This window comes from Amblyraja radiata, chromosome 5 (genome assembly GCF_010909765.2).
Source record: "Amblyraja radiata isolate CabotCenter1 chromosome 5, sAmbRad1.1.pri, whole genome shotgun sequence".
Lineage (NCBI taxonomy): Eukaryota > Metazoa > Chordata > Chondrichthyes > Rajiformes > Rajidae > Amblyraja > Amblyraja radiata.
Genome location: NC_045960.1, coordinates 38,172,698 through 38,198,492, shown reverse-complemented (window position 1 = coordinate 38,198,492; position 25,795 = coordinate 38,172,698). Strand labels below are relative to the sequence as shown.

The 25,795-nt window shown below is 41.2% G+C and overlaps 1 protein-coding gene across 1 annotated transcript in view; it reads left to right on the top strand.

Annotated features, from left to right (window-relative positions):
• The first annotated feature begins 5,479 nt into the window (after nucleotides 1-5,479).
• Nucleotides 5,480-25,795, top strand: part of LOC116973735 (PC3-like endoprotease variant B) — a 704,916-nt gene continuing 684,600 nt past the window's right edge. Inside the window, exons 1-2 of the mRNA XM_033022045.1 lie at nucleotides 5,480-5,566; nucleotides 6,463-6,520. Coding sequence (XP_032877936.1) covers nucleotides 5,480-5,566; nucleotides 6,463-6,520 — 145 coding nt within the window. The remainder of the gene's footprint in view (nucleotides 5,567-6,462; nucleotides 6,521-25,795) is intronic.

Here is a 25,795-nt window from a genome sequence, read left to right as displayed (position 1 = left end):
CAATGCCCCTAATCCAGGCATCATTCTTGAAAACCTTCCACTTTCTTCCTGTAATGGGGCAACCAGAACTGCATGCATTATTCCAGATGTGGCCTAATCAACGTCCTATAAAGCTGCTTCATGACTTCCTGACTTTTGCACTCCATGCCCTGACCAATGGAAGCAACCATACCATATGCCTTCTTTACCACTCTATCTACTTGTGTTGCCACTTTCAGAGAATTATGGACTTGAACCATAAGATCCTCTGTACATCCATGCTTTTAAAGGTCTGAAGAAGGGTTTCGGCCCGAAACGTTGCCTATTTCCTTCGCTCCATAGATGATGCTGCACCCGCTGAGTTTCTCCAGCACTTTTGTCTACCTTTTAAAGGCCATGCCACTGATGGGGCATTACCCTCTTATATTCGAGTTCCCAAAGTGCAAACACCTCACATTGGCTCAGATTAAACTGTAATCAAGTAAAGTATTTTTGTTGACTGGATAGCACGGAACAAAAGCTTTTCACTGTATCTCGGTACACGTAATGTCATAAGGTCATAAGTGATAGGAGTAGAATCAGGCCATTCAGCCTATCAAGTCTACTCTGCCATTCAATCATGGCTGATCTATCTGTCCCTCCTAACCCTATTCTCCAGCCTTCTCCCCATAACCTCTGACACCTGTACTAACCAAGAATCTATCTATCTCTGCCTTAAAAATATCCACTGACTTGGCCTCCACAGCCTTCTGTGGCTAAGAATTCCACAGATTCACTACCCTCTGACTAATGAAATTTTCCATCTCCTTCCCAAAAAACGTCCTATAAATGTGAGGCGATTACCTCTAGTCCTAGACCCTCCCACTTATGAAAACATCCTCTCCACATTTACTCTATCCAAACCTTTCATTATTCTGTGTGTTTCAATAAGATCCCCCCTTATTCTTCTAAACTCCAGCAAGTACAGGCCCAGTGATGTCAAACGCTCATCATAGATTAACCTACTCATTCCTGGGCTCATTCTAGTAAACTTCCTCTGGACCCTCTCCAGAGCCAGCACATAATTAAGAAAGGTCTGAAAGTACTGTGGTTAACTTAATGAAGCTGCAGCTAGAGTTTTGGACTGTTGATCTTGAGATATGAGCTTGAATATCACCTGCGCAATTTACATTAAAGTAGTTAAAGATGGAATTAAAGCCAATCTCAGTCGTGATAGCCATCAAAATACCAGACTGTTGCAAAAATTCTGGCTCATCATTGCAGAGAAGCAAATATTCATGTATTTTGTCTATGTAACTCCAGTCCCACTTAATTGATCGGCCTTTACCTGTCTCCTCAGTTCAGAAGCAGGAAAAGATGGACAACAAATATCAGCAACTTTCAGATTCTGTGAATGAATCAATTTTTATAAATGTGGTTAAATTAAATACTTTGGCTATTGTTCTCATATCAGCATCAGATGAAGGTGAAGTAACAGATTAGCCATCGATTTTCATCCCTTTCTTGTACACCCGATTTCCGATTGAACAAGGCAATACTTTATATACTTAGATGACAAATTACAATCAAATTAAAGTGTGTGTTTGGAAGCTGTTGAAATAGTCTGTGTGCCTCCTTTGATTGTATCCAATATTAGCTAATGACAGGCACTTTGGTACATCTGATAACGGAATGTGAGAGTGCAAGTTGAGAAGACTGGAGCTCAGACACACTTTCTTTATATTTCTCTATCTTGTCAAGTCAAGAGTCAAGAGTGCTTATTTGTCATATACACGGGAACAGTCAAATTCTTACTTGCTGCAATCTTGCAGGCACATTGGACGCAATGACAATAAATTATCAGTTATTCTAAGTAAACTAAACTACAATAGTGAGAAACTAAAGTATGCAGAGTAACATTGAGCAATAACCTTGTGCCCTACAACCGTACGACAACATTGTACCCCAGTATTCCAGACAATCATATGCTCAAGTGAAATGAATCTAATCTATGATTGAAGCAAACGATTAAGTCTTACTGAAAATACTTATACTGAAGAACCAGACGTAAATTTTTAAGGAGTCATATCAAACAGACAAAATAGTAATGTAATATTCAATACTTCATACTCAATTTTCAGCGACTAATGCAGTCAGAAAAAATCTAAACAAATATATTTCTCCTGAAATAAATCTCACAGCTGTTCCCATGCCATATACTAATGATAAGAATGAGTGATCCAGGATAACTGATGCTTTGATGGGGGATACGGGATGAATTAAAGAATCTCCCCCTTAAACATACATTAACTGATGTTTTAAATCATTGTCGAATCCGCATCAAAGAAGTAGAAAGCAGGTTTGATCTCATTAGCTTCAAGTATCACAATAGTGTGTAATCTGGACTGTCCCTTTTACAGATATCCAATCTTTGCAGAAGTGAGTTCTACCTAAACTGCACAGAATCCAATCCCCTTCTCACCCCCTTCACCCCCACTGCCACCAGCCCAGCCGTGCCTGGAGAATTAATTTACATTATGAGGTGTGTGTACGTCATAAAGCAAAGGCTTGGTTTCCTGGCAACAGCGGGGCTGAGGAGATCATTGTTTATTTTGAAGCTATACAGGAAAGGTTTTCAATCTGATTGATCCAGATTTGACTATTGGAAGCACAGCTGCTCGATTGGCTTTTTTGCCATTTTATGCTGTAGTGAAATGTAATGCAGAAGTTTCAAGTCTATCCCAAACTCAACTTGGTGTAAAATGTCCTTTATGACTGCATATGAATGGCAATATTACAACAACTTCTATGTTTGCTTTTAAAGTGAATGTTCTTGTAATTTAACTGTTTAAACTGATAGTTTACTTTGGAGACATCAAAGTGGCATAATCACTTTCATTGCTTTGAACTAATCCATGCCAGGCTGTGCTTGTATCAGTTTTACACACAATGATAATTAAAAATATTAGCATGATATTTGTACACTGAAGCATATTCAAGCACATTAGGCTATGATGATCAACCAATATTTAGATGGAATTTCACCTGAATAACTTTCAAGCAGTTTTTTTCTCTTCTTGAGATTTTAAAAGGTTCTTCAGTTTGATTCATATATATCTTATTGTGTCATGTTAATTATTTAACAACAGAATGTGGACAAATGATTTTCAAGATTAACCCTCCCGCTCACCCGCACGGTTCGGTTGGTCATGGTTCTATTTTTAGAGAGAAAAAAACATCAAAGCAAGAACACGCTTACTTTTGACTGGTTGAACCTGAGTGTTTTAAATTTTTTTTTTAAGTTGGACTGTGCAGAAAATGTAACACACAGCTTTCAGTGATATCGCAGCTGCCACAGCAGTCCAAAGATAATTATTGTCCTCACAAGTCACAGGCTTAATGGACCTTGCGGAAGGCCTAAAGGCTGTTATTTCATTTTTGTACTATGTACTTTAATTTCACAGCTGACACATTTCAACAGTTATTTTCATTGTGTGAGCGTGGTCATTTTTAAAGAGACGGTGTCTTTTGTAATCATTTTTCCAAAAGACATTTTAGCAACATTCAAAACTCTACCTGAATAATATTAACCTGCATTTGCTGTACCTTATATTTGGAAAAGAATAAGCCCATTTTATGTTAACGTGAATTGAAATTAAAAAAATGATTAAACATAGGAAAAATGTATACACCTTACCCCATTTGTTGTTCTGAGCTACTTCGGTAACCAATGATTACATTTACCTTTACTAACTTGACAGTTATAAGGAGGTGGCAGTTCTATTAAAAGTAATAACATAGATTGCAATGTTTTAATGATTTAATTTCCACTAAACTCTGCTGTGCAATCTCAACAACTTTTCAGAAGTACTCTTTTAGACGCATTACCTCCTCAGTTGTGCAGGTAACAATCTTTTATTCCCGGTTTTCACTTATTCTTTGTGAAATCACATTCCAACAAGATAAATTTATTTAATCTATATTAAAAAGAAGTAATGTTAATCCAATGGAAACAAATGGTGATTTTCTAAAGATTGAGTGTCTTGAAATTCAAGGGATAAAGGGATAAACCCGCATTCTTAATTTATCGCTTTCAAAGCCATGCTTCAGATTTTTAACCTTGCTTAAAAAATATTTTATTTTCTGTTTGAAAAGCTGTGGATAGCTAATGTCTAGCCACACATACAACACACACACACACACACACACACTTATACAACATACTGACACACATGCTCGCACACAGACACACACACACACAGACACACACACACACACAGACACACACACAGACGCACACGCTTATACAACACATGGATACATGTGCGCACACAGACAGACGGACATGCACACATACAACACACAAATATACATGCATGCACACACAGACAAGCAGACACACATATATACAACACACAGACACACAGACTCATGCATATACAACACACAGATGCACACGCATATACAACGCATAGACACATGCGTACACACACTGACATAGACACTCATACAACACACAGAAATACATGCACGCACAAGCAGACACACATACATACAACAGACACACACAGACACACAGACTCACACACATATACAACACACAGCCAAACACATACAACACACAGACATACATGCGTGCACATACAACGCACAGACACACACAGACTCACGCATATACAATACACAGACACACATACAACTCTTAGACACACATGCACACATACAACACACATACATACATGCGTGCACATACAGCCCCACACACACAAACACACACACACACACACACTCATATACAACACACAGACATGCATGTGTGCATACAGACACACAGACACACACACACACACACACACACACACACACACACACACACACATGTATACATATATGTGTATATAATGTAATATATATTCCCAAAGCTGGGCATGTGTCCCCTTGCTCCATGCCTTGGCTGCTCCCAGGTTGCCATGGTGAGGATTCCTAATCGTCCCCGCACATGACAGGCTCCTGTTTGTCTGTGCTCCCCTGGGTGTAAATTTCCAGGCTCAAAAATTCATGCGAGCATATCATCCGCCGTGCAGATGTTTCACTGCTTTAGAATATCAGGCAGCTGCTTGTGCCACTGTCGACAGCTAATTGGAGACCGCATCGCAGGAACAGAGGCGTAATTACAGCATAAATACACATCCTCTGGTGCATCATTGTATCTCTATTAACAGAAAATATTAAACAGTGCTCAGAGTGTAATTAGTGTAGTTGATAAAGTTGTAAAACATGTAAATAAGGGAAGTAGCAGGTACGTGGCCAATTGCTACCCAACACTGGGGGGATGTAGATTATTGCCTATTTAGAAAATAATTAGCAAACCTACATTAGCAAAGCTTGCATCCTACAGAAGCAAGGCAAACATTTATTCTGGTAACAGCTCTTTCTGTGCTAGCCATGAAAATCTGCTAATATTTGTAATTTAGCCCTCATTACCAGAGGATAAAGCATGAAAAGAGCTCAGACATGAAAAATGACAAGTAATATTAATTTTTATTCCAGACGAAAGACTGCTTTTGCCGGCTGCCTGCTGATTTCTCGGCAGGGTCCCTGGCGCTGCGTGCGGGGAAGAGGTGATGGGTAGCTGGTACTTTGGGATTCAGGAAGTGTAGCTGGCTTCTGAGCAGAAGCTGTACCCTGGGGTAACTGTGACAATGGCTGATGAGGCTTACTGCATATGTGTCCTCTGAGCCAGATTTAAGAGACACACTTTCAGAGCCCAATGAATACAAAAACTGTTGCTGCTTCATTTGAGAACTACTGTGGCATTTTCCATCCTTTCAAAAATAATAAAATATGTAACAAGGAAAAAATGTATTTTACATTTTATTGGAATATGATTAGAAGGGAATGTATCATTTAATCAAACCTCATTTCCCTTTAGAGTCTCCAATCATTATATTAACTCCCTACCCTTACTGATAGAAAGATGGTTGAAGGTATCTGTGCAGAGTGAAGTACAATGAAGATTCACAACTTAAAGTCAGCAGGCTTTTATTTCCCCGAAAGATACATCCACTGATTTGTAAAACTTTTAATTAAGCTGCTCAAGAGTCCCTTTAAACATAAAATCTGATTTCAGAAATAGATATTTTTATTTGATAATTTAGAAAACTACCCATAAAAGTTTTCAATTCCACTAAGCTTTTCATCTTCCGACCTTTGCTACCGTATTCTTTTAAATATTTTAAAGTAACAGTGTACCTTTTGTGAGCCGCAGGATAGATTTAAGCACTTGTCAGAAATGCCTCTCATTCAGTCCCTTTGTCTCCACACCTGGTCCTAAAGCTCTATAAACTACAATAACCTATAATTAATATCATTTTACGAGAGGTTTTAGAGCTGTGTCAGCTTCTTTTAATTCATAAATAATAGATTTAATGCCTCAATGTCTATCGGACTGATTACATTACATTTGCGTGCCAGTGTTGGAAACCAATGCAGATCTTCTGGTAGCTCGTGTGTCATTCTGATGTGAGACTGACAGTACCTTTCTCAAAATACTGCCTTGTGAGTATGTTTAAAATGGTCTCTTTCTAATTTTTGAAGAATGTTTGGAGAAGAATTCTTGAATTCTGTGCCATTGTCAATAATTTTTTATGAGATTGCAATCTGCCTGTAGTTGATTGATTGAAAGATTACAGGATAGACTTTGATATTTCCCAAAACGAATGCCTGTATCCTTTTTCTTGTTTACTTACATGTTTTTTTTAATATTAGCAGTGAAGATGCCGAGAATGCTCAGCAGGTCAGGAAGCGAGTGAGAAAAGAGAAAATAATTCAAATTTCAGGAAAGTGACCTTTCATCAAAACTCGATGACCTGAAATGTTAATTCAGTTGTTGAGAAATTCATCTCTGGTCAGCAAAAGAAATTCATTGCATTCTACCAACAAAATATACTTTGTTCACTTCAACAAAATAAGCTTTTGATGGCAGATTACAATGGACTGAAGCTACCGTTGGACTTAGTGCTAATGACCAGGGATTCATTTCCAACAAGCTTTTCCCTCTTTTGATGCTGCCTGACCAACTGAGCTTTTCCAAGTTTTTCACTTTTTATTTCATTTTTTGGAATTTTGTGCTATTTTCCTTGGGTGTACCATTATACATTTTATTTTCTAATTTCCTCATATTAATTTTGTGAGTGCTACAGATATCAATTAAAATGGGTAAACAATCAATTCCCAGGTCACTTCCATTGTTTCCTTACACTTTGTGGTTGCAAGGGCTTAAGAGATAAGGGGAGTTGGCCATCTCCTCAAACTTGCTTCATCAGATAATCTGAACATAGCTCAACATCTGCGTTGGCTTTCTTGGCCTATTAGTATTATTCCTCTTGATCAATGCCCTAAATGCATTGATTTTGATCTTGGTCTTCAATATTAATTGAGCCTCTGCAGAATTCTTGGATACAGAAATCTAACAACCCAATCCATAAGATGGAGGGATATCTCTACAATTCACTCCAAAATAGTCAACCTATTATCTTGAAAATAGACCCTTATTTCAAGTTGGGGCAAAACCATCCTAACGTTCAGTTTCTTAAGCCCTCAAGGACATTATGAGTTTCAAATGATCATCTCTCATTATTCTAAATTCCAGCGAATGTAGGTCCATTCTACCTAATATCTACTTGGGGAACAGAATGTGCATCCCAGTAATCTATGTGGTTTGTGAAAGCCACTTTCTTTCTACCCATCCTCTGAGGTAGAACTTTAGTGGTTTCTTCTCAGTCTCGTCCCATGGTAGCAGATCCAAGCTGAGTGTGATTAATATTTTGAAAGATCTTCCTTATTGTTTCCAGAAGATAAAACTCATTTGCACTGACCACAAGGTGGATCTATGAGGAACCTACCTCTGAGGAACTACAGTTCCTGTGTAAGGGTGTGATCAGTGGATTGAAGGGACAACCCTTTCCTTCCACATCTTTGTCTATAAGATCAGCAAAAAACTTGGCTGACAGTAATATGATATTAATTAGGGTCAAGATATGGACCCGGGCAAATATCTAAGATACATTCAAAAGGACCGACATCTTGATAAGCCTAGAGAGTTACAGGTAAAGCCAGGTCCAACTGAAACGTAAAGCCTGAAATGAATTTAACTACTGTAGGAAGGAACTGCAGATGCTGGTTTACACCGAAAATAGACATAAAATGCTGAAGTAACTCAGCGGGACAGGCAGCATCTCTGCATAGAAGGAATGGGTGACGATTTGGGTCGAGACCCTTCAAACTTAAGTAGCTCCTTTTGTGAGATGTGTAGGAAGGAACCGCAGATGCTGGTTTGCACTGAAGATATACACAAAATGCTGGAGTACCGTAACGGGGCAGGCAGCATATCTGGAGTCTGAAGAAGCGTCTCGACCCGAAACCTCACCCATATTCGTCACAGATAGAAGGAATGGGTGACGTTTTGGGTCGGACCCTTCTTCAGACTCTAGTGATGCTGCCTGTCCTGCTGAGTTACTCCAGCATTTTGTGTATATCCTTTTCTGAAATAATTTGCTACTCCCAGGCTAACTCACCAACAAATTTGTTACTCAATGCCATCACTGTGACTGATACTTTCTGGTGTGCAAAATGTGTTCCCACTGATATGTTTCAGGGTCCCTCTGACTATTAGTAAGACATGAAAATATGGCAGTTTCCCTGAGGCATCCTGAGTTATTTGCAGCCCGTGTGCTTCTGTTCTAATATGTTCACTATTGTAACATGATCAATGGTTCAATGGTACTTTATTGTCATATGTGCTTAAGTACAGTGACATTTTGTTTTTGCATAATTCTACATTTCGACAATCCTACCATACATTAGGCACAGTCAAACTGTATGAGTGTCAAAGAGTAGACTGCATTGCATCAGTGCACAAGAATCAGCTGGATTTGTACCCTTATGTACAAATCTTGTACCCTTATGCCCCTGTCCCACCTTGGTGTTTTTTTAGGCGACTACAGGCGACTAGGCTGTCGCCACATGGTTGCCAGGGCGTCGCCTGTATAGTTGTGAGTAGTCTCCTCAGTCGCCCAAAGAATCATAGCATTTTTCTGGTCGCCACTGGATTTTGAAATGTTCAAAACATTTTGGCGACAGTCGGCGACAGTTGGCTTGACACCAATGAGCGTAGCTTGACTTGTACTGACATAGGTGCCGTCGTAGGTTGTCGCCAGGATGATGTTGATTGTCGCCAGGATGACGTAGGTTGTCACCGGTGCTGACTTTGGTGAATTCCATTGGCGACTACCTACGTCAACCGGTGACAGGTACCGGCGACTGACCTTGCCTTACCTTGTCGTAACCTGTCGCGGGTGGACGTAGGTTGTCGTAGGTTTGGTCGTAGGTGGACGTCCTAATAGGTCGCCGGTTGTCAGTAGCTTGCCATAGCTTGACGTCGACTAGGAGGTAGGTTGTTGTAGATATTGTCGTAGACATTGTTGTAGGGGGGTCCAGTCACCGGTTTTTCAGCGACTTGCTATGACTATGACAGTTGCCGACAGTCACCGAAGAAATCGCTTAAGTGGGACAGGCCCATTATATTCAAATTTATGTTTTAAATGTTAAGAGTCTTAACACACAATTTGTAAGGTTCCCCAGACAAGAATCAAATAATTTGCATAGGAAGGGACTGCAGATGCTGGTTTACACTGAAGATGGACACCAAAGCATTTGGCTGGAGTAACTCTGTGGGTCAGGCAACATCTCTGGATAAAAGAAATAGGTGATGTTTCTGGTCAAAATCTTCATCAGACTGAGTCAAGGGAGAGAGAAACTAGAGGTAGGAAAAGGTACAGAACCCAATTAAATAATTTGTCGGATAATTTATTTTAGGTATTGGTTTACAGACTAGCAATAACTAGAATGTTTTCTTATCAAATAGTACAATGGAGTCTTTAACATTCAATTGATATGGCAGATGGAGTCAAAGTTAAAAGGCTCATCAGTATTGCTGCACAGCCATGGGGCAGTGGTGCTGCTGGTGGAGCTATGGCCTAAAGATCTCAGTTCAATTCTGACCTCGGGTGCTGTCTGTGTGGAGTTTGCGTGTTCTCCCTGTGACTATGTGAGTTTCCTTCAGGCATTCCAGTTTTCTCCCATTTCCAAAAGATGTATGGGTTTGCAGGTTAATTGGCCTCTGTAAATCACCCCTAGTGTGTGGGGAATGGATGTGAAAGCTGGATAACATAGAACTAGTGTGAATAGGTCTGCGGGGACTCGGTGTGTCGAAGGTCCTGTTTCCAAGTTGTATCTTTCAATTCAATTCAATGCAATTCAACCAGAAGCACAATCGTCCCTCCACAGGGTGGTGAAGTGTCAGCCTAAATGTTGGATTCAACTCTCTGGAGCCTGAGTACAATCCACAACCATCATATTTGGATGTGAGAAATCTATCACTAGAGCCATGCCTGTTGGATATGAATTCTTGAAATAAGACCAGGGCTGAGCATAAATGGACCAGCCTAATCCCCATCACATTGGCTTTTTGGCATAGGTGCCAATGATTTAATGTTGATATTCTTCATCAACGCACTTTAAAATATAAATTTGAAGCCACATGAGAAAAGTCAAGTCTCTGCCGAACAAAACAGCGTGCCATTGCTCCAGGTTCATCTAGAGGTTTGGCATCAAATACAGTTCAAAAGAGCTCAGTCTCACGGCTTGCAGCTGGCACATAAACATTGCAATCAGAAGCAAATTGTCACAATCAAAATAACGGTTGATTTCCGACCCACATTTGTACTTGCTAAATTAGAAACCTTGCGCTTTAAAGTTCCTTGTGAATGTATTCATTCCTAAATTTTTGTTTTGCAAAATAGGTCAAAAATCAAACTTGCCAAAAGCAAAAAGGAATCAAACTTTAATTTTGCACAAAGCAAAAACAAAAATGGTGTGAAATAAACACTGAAGCACTCTGCATTAGAAAACTGTTACCTTAACCTTGGCTTCTTGTTTCACCTTCCTTCTGGACGTCCTCTCAGCTGCTATGTATTCAGTCAATAACCAATTAGTGTCATGGTGACCACTATGTCAGACTAACACTAGTACTCAGAGGGTTAATGAGGGCTTTTTTTTCCCTTCTCCAATGTGGGTGTTTGTGCCTTTGGCCTCTGTTTACTGCTTTTGATTACATAAGATTTACTCCAGCCCCCTTAGGGTGTGAATTATCATCGCCTGGCCTGACCTTTCTTGGCAAGGTATTTATCATGTCATGCAGCACTTCCAGCAATCCAGGCAGCCTCTCTACATATAGTGTTGGAAACCATCAAATGTTACAATTCAACAAATACATCTCCAGAATTACTTTACAAACAGCGATGAAGGCATTTTGACTCCCAGAGACAGTAACCGTTTTTACTTACATCCCAGACACTAAATGAGAGCAAAATCCTTGAGGAATGCAGAAGTATTAAAAAAAAAAAAGGATCACTATATACCCTCCATTTTCTGTTATTGTCTGTTCTATATATATATTTTGTAATCATATTTTATTTCATCTTTTGTGGTATTCCCCAGACAAGAGGGCAAGTAGCAAATCTGTTAACATGCATCTTAAGGCAGGAGGTCCCTGAGAGACATCATTGGTATCACTCCTTCTTGGAAAGAGCTTTTCGTGTTACTTTTCCTTCTATTATCCCCTCAATCCTCTCAAAATGATATTCCCTGAATTTGAAACAAAACATGTGTTTTACCTCTCCTTGGCTGTCATTCCCCATATAGGTTGCGGCCTTAATCTAGTCTTATGCCAATGGTGCCGGGCAAGTCACCATGGTTAACGGCATTGACCATATCACCCATTTGAAAGAAAGCTGAGTGCCTCTTCCATATAATTAGGTGACTAATGGCAGGAACCTACAATAACTTCAACATAATACAAGTCACTCATCGTTTTAGGTATTGAAACTCAAGCTGTGCGCGGGGGTCGTTAACTGAATCCATGACTCAACATGAAGTTTAATCTTAGGCTGGTTTCAGTGGATCACATCAGAATTTTTGTAGCTTTGCTCCAATTAATCTCAAAATCTCTGGGAAAGAGGGAAAAGTCATTTCAGACCTATCCTTTTTGCTGTTGGATGACCGATGGCAATGTTTTTTTGAGTCAATAGAATAGGGGGAAGCAGTCAGTGTGCTTATGATGCAGCAGTGATTAGTCAGCCAATATACAATGGCTCAGTTCACACCCCAAAGGACCATTTGTACAAGATAGCAGAGAGTAGGTTGTACCCAGCATGATGTGGTGTCTTCAAAGCAGTTGGTGGCAGTGGGTGGGAAGGTTGGTAGGATTCAACTCTCATTTCTGCAAAGAAATAAAGGAGCAGGCAAGCAGGCAAAGAGGACAAACTGTTGAACCAACCCAGTCTCATTTCAGTGTGTTTTAGACCCTGTGCTATTCTTTATTGCTTGTGGGATGAAATTATTTCAAGTCATTCGCCACTGTACATCTCATAGTTTCCAGATAGCTTGCTAAAGCAAACTAATAACCTGGTAATGGAAATGTTGATTGTTATGTACTAATGGCACAATGCGAGATAGGAGACGATCCTCTTAGTATATTAATATGTTTAAACGGGTTTTAAAATCTGTTTGAATGGTGCAAATGATTCACAGAAAAACGGGAAAAGTTGATCTTTAGACTTTCAGGGCATTCTTCTTTGGTGCTTGGCACTTATTCGCTTGGCCTTTTTTGTAGCTGTTGTACTACGGGTGTAAAGCTGCTATTTTTCCCACTGGCTCTGTGCCTGGCTAAATTAAAATTAAAATGATCCATTCTGTGTTTTTTTTAAACTCCGGGAGAAATGCCAGCAGAAAATGCTAAAAGCGTAATTGCTCGGGTGTCCAGTTTTTAAAATGTATTTATTGTTGAGGCATATTTTGGAAGTTATTTCTGCATGCCTGTATCCACAAAGCCTGCAGTTTGTGTGCTCAATTCTGCTTCAAGTGTAGTTTGTGTCGAGAGATGGCTCAGATTTTAAGAGTCTCATCCCAGTTATCAGCACTCGGGCAAGGCTGGCACCTGTCCTTTCCAAGTCAGAGCACCAGTTTCCTGGTGTGGTTTCAGGTCACAGCACCAAAAATACACAAGATGGCGTTGCCAGCTCAAATCAAGCATTTGCAGCTGTGAATGTGGAGAAATCTGTTCGCCATGTCACATCCCGAGCAATACCCACAGAGAAACTGAATTTTATTTCATGTCTGTGCAGATCAAATGCTCTGAGGCTTGTTTGCGAGCTGCATTGTCTTTGGATATTTGATTGAAATTGAAGAAAATCCTGTGCAGAATTATTGTTTTTATTTTCAGCAGCATTTAGATGGAAAAGTTTCAAAAACACTCCAATGAGAGTTACAATTGAATGTTCAAGCCAGCCACTTCCCCACAATCTTGCAGATAGATAACTTTATGTTTAATATCTTGCATTCAATGCCACAACTTTTTCCAGTTGCTTACTTAACATTTAAGCTATCATGTTTTAAAACCCTAAGCTGGATCTCCTTTTAACTCTATAAGATACATTTCCCCCCCTTATTTTTCCATTACTCTTTCCCACTTCCCAATAAAGTGCATAATTTTAGGGTTAAGCAGATTGGGCAGAATATATTGTGACCACTCCAGCGCTCATGGCACTCTGCACCTCGAATTTCTAACGCCATTAATCCCTTCAGTCTAATACCTTCCCAAACTCTGCCCATGTAGGTGAGATATTACCGCTGTTATCAGACTTAGTTGCAGTCGAGCACATTCACAATGCTTCACAATAATGAGACCTTTCAAACTTCACTAAAATGAAACATAGGCACAATAAAAAAACACACTCGAAAGGAAACCTGTGACATAAGGTATGTTCATGTCATATGTCACAGTGCAAAATAATGAGATATAATATGTTGTCACTGTCACCCATGTCACATAAATTATCATATCATATACATCCCACTTAATTACAAGACACATGACTGGTGCACACAGTAGGTTTTTGCTACTCTGCTGTTTAAAAAATAAATATATTTTCACATCATTTGTTGTGAGCAGCCCAATAAAGTGCCCGCAGTCAGTCTTTCCAGTGGACAGAGTAATTAGTTCAGATTTTATGACTTTTTATTTTGCTTTCTTGTGAATTTATTGATGTTATTCATTGCACAATCCTATAGAGCATAAACCAGTAACTGTGGATTAGCAATCCCATGAGCTCAGCAGGGAACCGAGCTTGATGGAAGAATAGTTGGTGAAGTTGGGCTACTGTGTTATAGCCCTTGTGACTTCCTCACCACGATGGACTATATTGTGGAATAAACCCTCTTTAATGTAAAGCAGGATTTTCTCTACTTTTCACTCTATTCTTTGGTGACCCGTGCCTGAACCTAACATTTCAGTCAGAAATCCAAGCACCGCATTTTCATCCCAATACAATGTTTCCTTTTCACTCGAGATACCTCAGTGAAGGGTCATTGCTCTGCTGAGCTGGGACAAGAGTAGGAGAAAACACAAGTCCATGTGAGGTGATAAAGTGATACCAAGCCTGAGTCTAAAGAGCTTGCAAGCTGTTGGTGGAAAATGCAGTGGAGGAATTTCACAGTTTGGAGGCCCTGATAAATGAGGCAGAACATAGTGTGTATTGTATTGAAACAATAACTGTAACAGTTCTGATTCATTACTTTCGGATTTCTTTGGAGTAAATTAAGTACATTCTTGCAAAGGCCAGTTTCAGAATTTTATCTCTTTCTCAGAAGTTCTCCACTGAAATCTTTTTTCTTTAACAACTGAATCAAATAGGGTCATTGCATTGATATTAATTGGAATCTGAAGACCAGTGCAATGCATTGGGACGTGCAGGGAGGGAGGGCGGTGAGGGTAGACAAAGCAAAACAACTATTTTGTAAGTGGAGTACGTGGGCTTGTAAATGCCAGCAAAAGAAAATTCCCATCAAAGTCAAGCAAAGGGCAAGACAATGATCTCATGAGTTCTAAACATGGCATTGGAGAGTGAAAGTGAAAATGTTTCCCCAACAGTTGGAAGCACAAGCAACATAGGAATAAGAAATAATGTGTGAGTGATAATATATCTGCAGTGAGTGATTTGGATTCATTTTGTGCGATGAGTTCCTTTTGCTTCAACTATCAATGTCACACAGCACAATCTGCTAATAGTCATGTAGCATCTTTCATCACCATAGGACATTCCAGAATACTTTGCTGAAAGTTAAGTACTTTTTTCCTGATTTGCAGCAAATTATTTTAAAATGCTCAGCGAGCCTCTGCTATCAGATTTGTGATAATGACTAACTAACCTGATTGCCTGGCGGTTGGTTAAATGATAAACAACAACCAGACGTAGAGCCATTGGTTAACATGCAACAAAGCTATTCACTGTACCTCGGTACATGTGACAACAAATAATAACTAAACTAAACAAAACTACAACCATTATATCTTTTATGTCAACCTGGGCAATTCGACATGGATTTAATTTAATGTCTAATCTGAAAGATGGCATTTCCGACAATGTAGTCTTCCTATGGTACTGCACTGGATTATTAGCCGAGATGTTTGTGCTAAAGCCTCTGGTGCAGGACTCAAACCTACAGACTTCTGATTCACAGTTAAGACTTGAATGAATTAATATTTTATTGTCACATGTGATAAGTCACAGTGAAATTATTATTTGCTTGTTTACCCAAGATATGCAAGAGTTGCCACATAAATGGCGCCGACAGTTACAAAGTATCCCGTGCCAGGTCTACCTTTGTTCTCCCCCTCCCCCCCTCCCTCACAGTGGTCCCCCCACGCCGGGTTCTTCGTTCTTGCTCCCCCCCTCACGGCGGTCCCCCGTGCTGGGTCCTCCTTTGTTCCTCCCTGATTCACACTACTAACTGAGTCAAGGCTGGAATTAAGAAGGAAAATTCCAACAGAACTGAGTCAAGATTCATAAAATGTACATCTAGTATTACTATTAAGATAAATGCTTAATACATGCATACATATCTGCTGATTATAAATTTGCATCACAGATTGTGCTATTTGTAGGCAGTTAATCAAAGCACCGTGTGCTAATTCATTAGGGACCAGTTGACAACAGAGATGCAATGGGCAGTATTTTTTTTAATCAAACGATAAATTGTTCCGTGAACAGTGTGCGGAATAAACAGAAATAACAGTGACTTCCTATTGAGAACTGTTTTAAAGAATGCTTTGAATATCATTGTGAAAAATGACACAAAGAAAGCTAGAAGATGTTTTTTTATAAAAGTGCTCAGGATGTACACTGAATAAAGTGACCTTGTCATTTTTATTTTTTTTTAAAACACTGCACTCAGCCTCAGGTGGTTATTCATTACAGCTACACTACCAAAAGTCTCCGTCCAATTCTTTTGAAAAAGAATCACATTGGTTAAGTTGTCACCCATTTCATTTGTCTTAAAAGCCCTCTTAGGTTGACAAATATCCTGGATAAATGGCTGCTGATGTTTGATGGGATAATGTGTAGCCCCTTAGGACAGGGACGAAGGCAGCAAACTTATCATCCTTTACTAATGCTCAACATGGGTCAGTAACAGTGCTGGAGGTGACAGGGAATGTTAACGTGTGGGAAACAGGGATTGAGAGGTGGAGGAGGGGAAGCTTTCTTTCACAGTGTTCCCATTCTAAAGCAAGAGAAACAGCTGCAAAAGCAGTGGTCAGTTATCAGCTCTGGTTCAGTGCACACCATTAATTGTCACCATGAAACAGACCCTTATGAGTATTCTTCACTTGTGTACTTGCTGGAGTGAGACATTCAACTTTCCATTTTAGACCCACGTCAGGCCTTAAAGGAGTATTGTTGCCAGGTTAGATGCTGGGAATTTGTGAAAACCATCCAACACAGTGGTTGTTAGCATCTCTTGTGTGAACTCTGCAATAGCTGTCTTTTGTTTTGTCTAAAGCCTTTAAACAAGAGGTTCCCAAAACCACTTTTTGCTGCAACCCCGCTTCAGAAAGGTTGATTCTTTTACCCTGCTCCCACCACATGTTCTAACCACCAATTAAACATTAAAATATTGAATTAAAAGGTTTTTTTTAAATCATAATTGCACCCCCAGCCTAACTATACCACTAGTAGGCTCTGGCCTCAACCCTTCTCCAATTGTTTGAGAATATTATTTAAACAATATAATTAAGTGGCTCGGTATGCAGTTCATTATTGATCAGCCTTTAAGAATCTTCCATTTCTGCACCAAACTATTGCAATTACATGCTGTTTGCAGTGGCATCACCATACCAAATACAGCCAAACAAACTTGTCTAACAGTGATAACCTTTGCAGCTCTATGACTGAGCCAAGAGATATGGTTTTCAGGTCAGGAAAACAAGTCAATCTTAATTTAATAATTAATTTAGAGTCATACAACGTGGCAACAGGCCCTTCAGCCCAACTTGCCCACGCGACTTATTTTTCTTGCATATGGCGTGCACAGCCTAAAGTTGTAAGACAACTTGTTCTGTTTGATCTTCTGCTTGTGTACGCCAGGTGGTTTGCATTCATCGAAACAGGGTGGACCACGTGAAGGTTGCAATCTCCCCCCCTCCCCCCCCCCCCCCAACATCACTAACATGTCCCATCTACACCAGTCTCATCTGCCTGCGTTTGGCCCATATCCCTCTAAACATCCTATCCATGTACCTGTCCAAATGTTTCTTATCTAAGGGTCTTTTCCACCTTAACCACTTGATTGATAAACAGGGAAGGTAGATTCTATGTCCTTTGTGAAATGTACCCAATCATTGTTTTGTCTGCCAGTGGTTTAGCAGTTGGTGCTGCTGCCTCACCATTCTAGCAACCAATCCAGACCTTGGCCACTGTATGTGTGTTGTCCTTAACAGTGTGGGTTTTGACACATTGTGTTCTGGTTTCCTCCAGCAAACAAGACCTTCAAGTAGATTAATTGACTAGTTCAGATTAGTTTAGTTTAGTTTAGTTTAGAGATATAACATGGAAACAGGTCTTTCGACCCACAAAGTCCATGCCGACCATCAATCATCTCTCATTTCTCTTTCACTTCGGACACACCAGGGACAATTTTTACAGAGGCTAATTAACCTACAAACCAGGCATCTTAGGGATGTGGGGGGGAAACCTGAGCACCCGGGGGAAACCCACACAGTCACAGGAAGAATGTGCAAACTCAACACAGACAGCATCAGTAGTCAGGATCAAACCCAGATCTCTGGCGATGTGGTGCAGCTGCCCGACCGTAAAGCACCCCTAGATATAAGCGTGGAAAAAAACATTGGGCAATTGATGGGCAAGAAAGGAGAACATGTTGGAGCCTTACAGGGAAAAAGGAAGGGCGTCTGATGGGATTTGCTCTGCTGCCAAGCAACATGGATCAATTGGACCCACTGGAAAGAAGGTGAAAATGATACCTTTAGCTCTGTTGTGATTTGGATGTATGCAGTGTTGTATATTCACATAAGGTGATTCACCTTGGCCGGACACTGAGAACTTTCTAGTTCTAGTCCATGTTGAGTCAACTGACCACTGCCAGAGATATAATAAGCCCTCTGGAGGCGATGTCGTAGCTCCTGATGTCCAAGTACATTTGGTAACAAAGCAAATACATATGTACTGTGAATGAAGAACTGCAGGAAGGTTGGTAGAATGCAGACAGGGTTTTCGTTGAAGGAGGACAAATGGGACATAAAAGAAAGCAGAGAATAACAATGGATTCAATGGTTCTTTATTATCACATGTACCAACGTACAATTAAAACTATTTTTTTGATTACAAATTAGTAGTTTAATTTAGTTTAGTTTAGAGATACAGAGCTGAAAGAGGCCCTTCGGCCCACCAAGTCTGCATGGACCAGTGATCTCCGCACACTAACACTAAACACAATTTACACTTATACCAAGCAAATTAACCTACAAACCTGTACGTTTTTGGAGTGTGGGAGGAAACCGAAGATCGTGGAGAAAGCCCACGCGGTCACGGGGAGAACGTACAAACTCCGTACAGACAGCACCCGTAGTCGGGATCTAATCTGGGTCTCTGGCACTGTAAGCGCTGTAAAGGGCCTGTTCCACACACGATTTATTCGGCGACATGTCATAGTCGCAGCAGGTCGCCGAAAATTTTCGAAATGTTGAAAATCCAGCGGCGACCAAGAAAAGGTATGACTCTTTGGGCCACTACTCATGACCATACAGGCGTCAGTCACCCCGCGACTTTCAACATTTTTAAAATTTTCGGCGACCTGCTGCGACTATGGTGGGTGTGGGCAAGTCGCCGAAAACATCGCGTATGTGGGACAAGACCCAGAAGGCAGCAACTATATTGCTGGCCACCCTGTTGCCCCGTGCCGTAGGATTATTGCCATACATCTGTACAGTTCCCGAGTAAGTAAAGTATGCATACAAACAGCCCACTGAGTCAATATGCAAGAGTTGCCAGGTCGAGGCACCATTTCACAGTTCCAGCTGCATAAAGGCTTGTTGCAGCCATTGCCTCCATCCGATCATCCCCTGAACTGTCGTCCCTCTCCTCGGCCGGCCATCTTGAACCTTTATGCCCTGGGGATGCCTCCTGCAGCCGATCCCCCGGTTCTTCATACCAGCCCTTTGACCAGCGTCCACAGCCGTCACTGACACCTTCCACCCTCCTCTCCGGTTCCCGGTGTCGGGGGCAAAAAGGGGCCGGGCTAGGCGGCTCCCCTCTCCCAGTTCCTCAGTAGGTGAACCACGCCTACTGTTCACGGTATGGATAGAGCAGCATCCTCACAGTGAGTCAACCTTAGAGAAATTGGGTAGGTGATGTTTCAAGTTGCGACCCTTTTTCAGACTGATTGTAGTTGGGAGAGTGGTTGAGGTACACCAGCATCTGCAGTTCTTTTTTATTATGTGAGGCCATCCTTGTTGGCCTGGCCAAAATGACCATTCTCAGATCCGAGTCACAAGAGTTCCCAATTGACTGCAGCGTTTCCAAGGTTATGTTAGTGACCCGGGGTGTCACTGGAAAGGTCATTGAATGTACTTTGGGGAACTTTGCAATCAGAGGGCATATAGGTGCTGGAAAACACTCTGTGTAACTAAGTTCTCACTTCAGCGTAAATTATGCCTTTTTTTGTTTATGAAATAAAATCTAATTTTGTAAAAAGAAGCCACTCGTTCAAAGTGAAACATTAAACAAAAACAAAAAAGTGAATTGAAACCCACAGCACCAATACAATAGACAATAGGTGCAGGAGTAGGCCATTTGGCCCAGCACAGCCATTCACTGTGATCATGGCTGATCATTCACAATCAGTACCCCGTTCCTACCTTTTCCCCATATCCCCTGACTCCGCTATCTTTAAGAGCTCTATCCAACACTCTCTTGAAAGCATCCAGAGAATTGGCTTCCACTGCCTTCTGAGGCAGAGAATTCCACAGATTCACAACGCTCTATGTGCGAATGTTTTTCCTCATCTCCGTTCTAAATGGCTTACCCCTTATTCTTAAACTGTGGCCCATGGTTCTGGATTCCCCCAACATCGGGAACATGTTTCCTGCATCAAGCGTGTCCAAACCATTAATAATCTTATATGTCTCAATAAGACATCCTCTCATCCTTCTAAATTCCAGAGTATACAAGCCCAGCCGCTCTATTCTATCAACATATGACAGTCCCGCCATCCTGGGAATTAACCTCGTGAAGCTACGCTGCATTCCCTCAATAGCAAGAATGTCCTTCCTCAAATTTGGAGACCAAAACTGCACACAATACTCCAGGTGTGATCTCACTAGGGTCCTGTACAACTGCAGAAGAACCTCTTTGCTCCTACACTCAACTCTTCTTGTTATGAAGGCCAACATGCCATTTGCTTTCTTCGTTGCCTGCTGTACCTGCATGCTAACTTTCAGTGACTGATGAACATGGACCCCCAGATCTTGTTGTACTTCCCCTTTTCCCAACTTGACACCATTCAGATAATAATCTGCCTTCAAGTTTTTGCCACCAAAGTGGATAACCTCACATTTATCCACATTAAACTGCATCTGCCATGCATCTGCCCACGCACCCAACCTCTCCAAGACACCCTGCATCCTCATAGCATCATCCTCACAGTTCACACTGCCACCCAACTTTGCGTCATCTGCAAATTTGCTAATGTTACTTTTAATCCCATCATCTAAATCATTAATGTATATTCTAAATAGCTGCGGTCCCAGCACTGAGTCTTGTGATACCCCACTAGTCACTGCCTGTCATTCAAAAAGGGACCCGTTTATCCCTACTCTTTGTTTCCTGTCTGCCAACCAATTTTCTATCCATGTCAGTACCCTACCCACAATACCATGTGTTCTGATTTTGCCCACTAATCTCCTACGTGGGACTTTATCAAATGCTTTCTGAATGTCCACATACACTACACCCACTGGCTCTCCCTTGTCTATTTTTCTAGTTACATCCTTAACAAATTCCAGAAGATTAGTCAAGCATGATTTCCCCTTCGTAAATCCATGCTGACGCGGACTGATCCTGCTGCTGTTATCCAAATGTGTTGCTATTTCATCTTTTATAATTGACTCCAGCATCTTCCCCACCACTGATGTCAGGCTAACTGGTCTATAATTCCCTGTTTTCCCTCTCCCTCCTTTCTGAAAAAGCGGGATAACATTAGCTACTCTCCAATCCACAGGAACAAATCCTGAATCTATAGAACATTGGAAAATGATCACCAATGTATCCACGATTTCTAGAGCCACTTCCTTAAGTACCCTGGGATGCAGACCATCAGGCCCTGGGGACTAATCAGCCATCAGTCCCAACAGTCTACCCAACACCATTTCCTGTCTAATGTGAATTTCCTTCAGTTCCTCCATCACCCTAGATCCTCTGGCCACTAGTACATCAGGGAGATGTACAAGTGTCTTCCTTAGTGAAGACGGATCCAAAGTACCTATTCAACTCGTTCACCATTTCCTTGTTCCCCATAATACATTCACCCGTTTCAGTCATCATGGGTCCAACTGTGGTCTTAACTAATTTCTTCCTCTTCATATACCTAAAGAAGCTTTTACTATCCTCTATATTCTTGGCTAGCTTACCTTCGTACCACATCTTTTCTCCCTGAATTGCCTTTTTAGTTATCTTCTGTTGCTCTTTAAAGTTATCTAATCCTCTGGTTTCCCACTCATCTTTACTATGTTATATTTCTCTTTTATTTTTATACTGTCATTGACTTCCCTTGTCAGCCACGGTCCCCTTGGAATCTTTCTCCCCTTACTCCCCTTGGAATCTTTCTTCCTCTTTAGAATGAACTGATTCCGCACCTTCTGTATTATTCCCAGAAATATCTGCCATTGTTGTTCCACTGTCATCCCTGCTAGGGTATCTTTCCAGTCAACGTTGGCCAGCTCCTCCCAGATGGCTCCATATTCCCCTTTGTTCAACTGTAATACATACTTCTGATTTTCCTATCTCCCTCTCAAATTGTAGATTAAAACATCATATTATGGTCACTAGCTCCTATTGGCTTCTTTACCACGAGTTCCCTTATCAAATCCAGTTCAATACACAACACTAAATTTAGAATTACCTGCTCCCTGGTAGACTCCAGTACAAACTGCTCTGAGAATCCATCACAGAGGCACTCCACAAACTCCCTTTCTTGGGGTCCAGCACCAACCTGATTTTCCCAGTCTACCTGCATGTGGAAATCTCCCATAACAACCGTAGCATTACCTATACGACATGCCAATTTTAACTCCTGATTCAACTTGCACTCTATATCTAGGCTACTGTTTGGAGGCCTGTAGAAAACTCCCATTAGGGTATTTTTACCAGTTCTATCCATACTGACTCTACATAGAAACATAGAAAATAGGTGCAGGAGTAGGCCATTCGGCCCTTCGATACCCCCTGATCCCTTAAGTGACAAGGGTCACATCTAACTCCCTCTTAAATATTGCCAATGAACTGGCCTCAACTACATTCTGTGGCAGAGAATTCCACTCTCTGTGTAAAAAATGTTTTTCTCATCTCAGTCCTAAGAGATTTCCCCTTTATCCTTAAACTGGGACCCCTTGTTCTGGACTTCCCCAACATCGGGAACAATCTTCCTGCATCTAGACTGTCCAACCCCTTAAGAATTTTGTAAGTTTCTATAAGATCCCCCCTCAATCTTCTAAATTCTAGCAAGTACAAGCCGAGTCTATCCAGTCTTTCTTCATATGAAAGTCCTGACATCCCAGGAATCAGTCTGGTGAACCTTCTCTGTACTCCCTCTATGACAAGAATGTCCTTGGCAAGAAACATCTCATAGAAACATAGAAATTAGGTGCAGGAGTAGGCCATTCGGCCCTTCGAGCCTGCACCGCCATTCAATATGATCATGGCTGATCATCCAACTCAGTATCCCGTACCTGCCTTCTCTCCATACCCTCTGATCCCTTTAGCCACAAGGGCCACATCTAACTCCCTCTTAAATATAGCCAATGAACTGGCCTCAACTACCCTCTGTGGCAGAGAGTTCCAGAGATTCACCACTCTCTGTGTGAAAAAAGTTTTTCTCATCTCGGTTTTAAAGGATTTCCCCCTTATCCTTAAGCTGTGACCCCTTGTCCTGGACTTCCCCAACATCGGGAACAATCTTCCTGCATCTAGCCTGTCCAACCCCTTAAGAATTTTGTAAGTTTCTATAAGATCCCCTCTCAATCTCCTAAATTCTAGAGAGTATAAACCAAGTCTATCCAGTCTTTCTTCATAAGACAGTCCTGACATCCCAGGAATCAGTCTGGTGAACCTTCTCTGCACTCCCTCTATGGTAATAATGTCCTTCCTCAGATTTGGAGACCAAAACTGTACGCAATACTCCAGGTGTGGTCTCACCAAGACCCTGTACAACTGCAGTAGAACCTCCCTGCTCCTATACTCAAATCCTTTTGCTATGAAAGCTAACATACCATTCGCTTTCTTCACTGCCTGCTGCACCTGCATGCCTACTTTCAATGACTGGTGTACCATGACACCCAGGTCTCCCTGCATCTCTCCTTTTCCTAATCGGCCACCATTTAGATAATAGTCTGCTTTCCTGTTTTTGCCACCAAAATGGATAACCTCACATTTATCCACATTATACTGCATCTGCCAAACATTTGCCCACTCACCCAACCTATCCAAGTCACCTTGCAGTCTCCTAGCATCCTCCTCACAGCTAACACTGCCCCCCAGCTTAGTGCCATCCACAAACTTGGAGATATTGCCTTCAATTCCCTCATCCAGATCATTAATATATATTGTAAATAGCTGGGGTCCCAGCACTGAGCCTTGCGGTACCCCACTAGTCACTGCCCGCCATTGTGAAAAGGACCCGTTTACTCCTACTCTTTGCTTCCTCTTTGCCAACCAGTTCTCTATCCACATCAATACTGAACCCCCAATGCCGTGTGCTTTAAGTTTGTATACTAATCTCTTATGTGGGACCTTGTCGAAAGCCTTCTGGAAGTCCAGATACACCACATCCACTGGTTCTCCCCTATCCACGCTACTAGTTACATCCTCGAAAAATTCTATAAGATTCGTCAGACATGATTTACCTTTCGTAAATCCATGCTGACTTTGTCCAATGATTTCTCCACTTTCCAAATGTGCTGCTATCCCATCTTTAATAACTGACTCTAGCAGTTTCCCCACTACCGATGTTAGACTAACTGGTCTGTAATTCCCCGTTTTCTCTCTCCCTCCCTTCTTAAAAAGTGGGGTTACGTTTGCTACCCACCAATCCTCAGGAACTACTCCAGATTCCAAAGAGTTTTGAAAGATTATTACTAATGCATCCACTGTTTCTGGAGCTACTTCCTTAAGTACTCTGGGATGCAGCCTATCTGGCCCTGGGGATTTATCGGCCTTTAATCCATTCAATTTACCCAACACCACTTCCCGGCTAACCTGGATTTCACTCAATTCCTCCAACTCCTTGGACCCTGCTATTTCCGGCAGATTATTTATGTCTTCCTTAGTGAAGACGGAACCAAAGTAGTTATTCAATTGGTCCGCCATATCCTTGTTCCCCATGATCAACTCACCTGTTTCTGACTGCAAGGGACCTACATTTGTTTTAACTAATCTCTTTCTTTTCACATATTCACATGATTCTATGTCACACTTCGCACGGGACTGTATTGCATTCCTCACCAACAGAGCTACCCCACCCCCTCTGCCCACCTGTCTGTCTTTACGATAAGATGTATACCCTTGAATATTCAGTTCCCAGCCCTGGCCCTCTTGCAGCCATGTCTCAGTAATTCCCACAACATCATATTTGCCAATTTCTCACTGAGCCTCAAGCTCGTCCACTTTATTCCTTATACTTTGTGCATTGATAAACAACACTTTAACTTTAGTATTCACCTCCCCTTTCACACTGGTCACTATTGCCCCTGACTTTACTCTCTTATCTCTTCTTGAACTTTCCTTCTCATTAATTCGGTAGTCTTTAGTAACCTTTCCTGCACTCATTTCTCTGACATGTGTGTGTGCCCCCACATCTGTGCACTGTCATGCCAATCCTTTCAAAAAATGAAATAAAAGAGATGGTTTGGGAACACACTCAAAGCATTCAGAAAGGAAATTACATATTTCAGAGTTATGGAGAAACAGACACCTGATTCTGAAAGAGGAGACGATCAACGATGATTTGTGCGAGTTTTGAACATATTCCTAATCAGCAGGGTGAGCTTTCTTCTCTTACGCCTCTTTTGTCCACTCGTTCTATGTACAGTATGTGATAAAATGCTGTCGCAGTGTGCTGCTACTCATGTAGAATTGACTTTTTTAAGTGC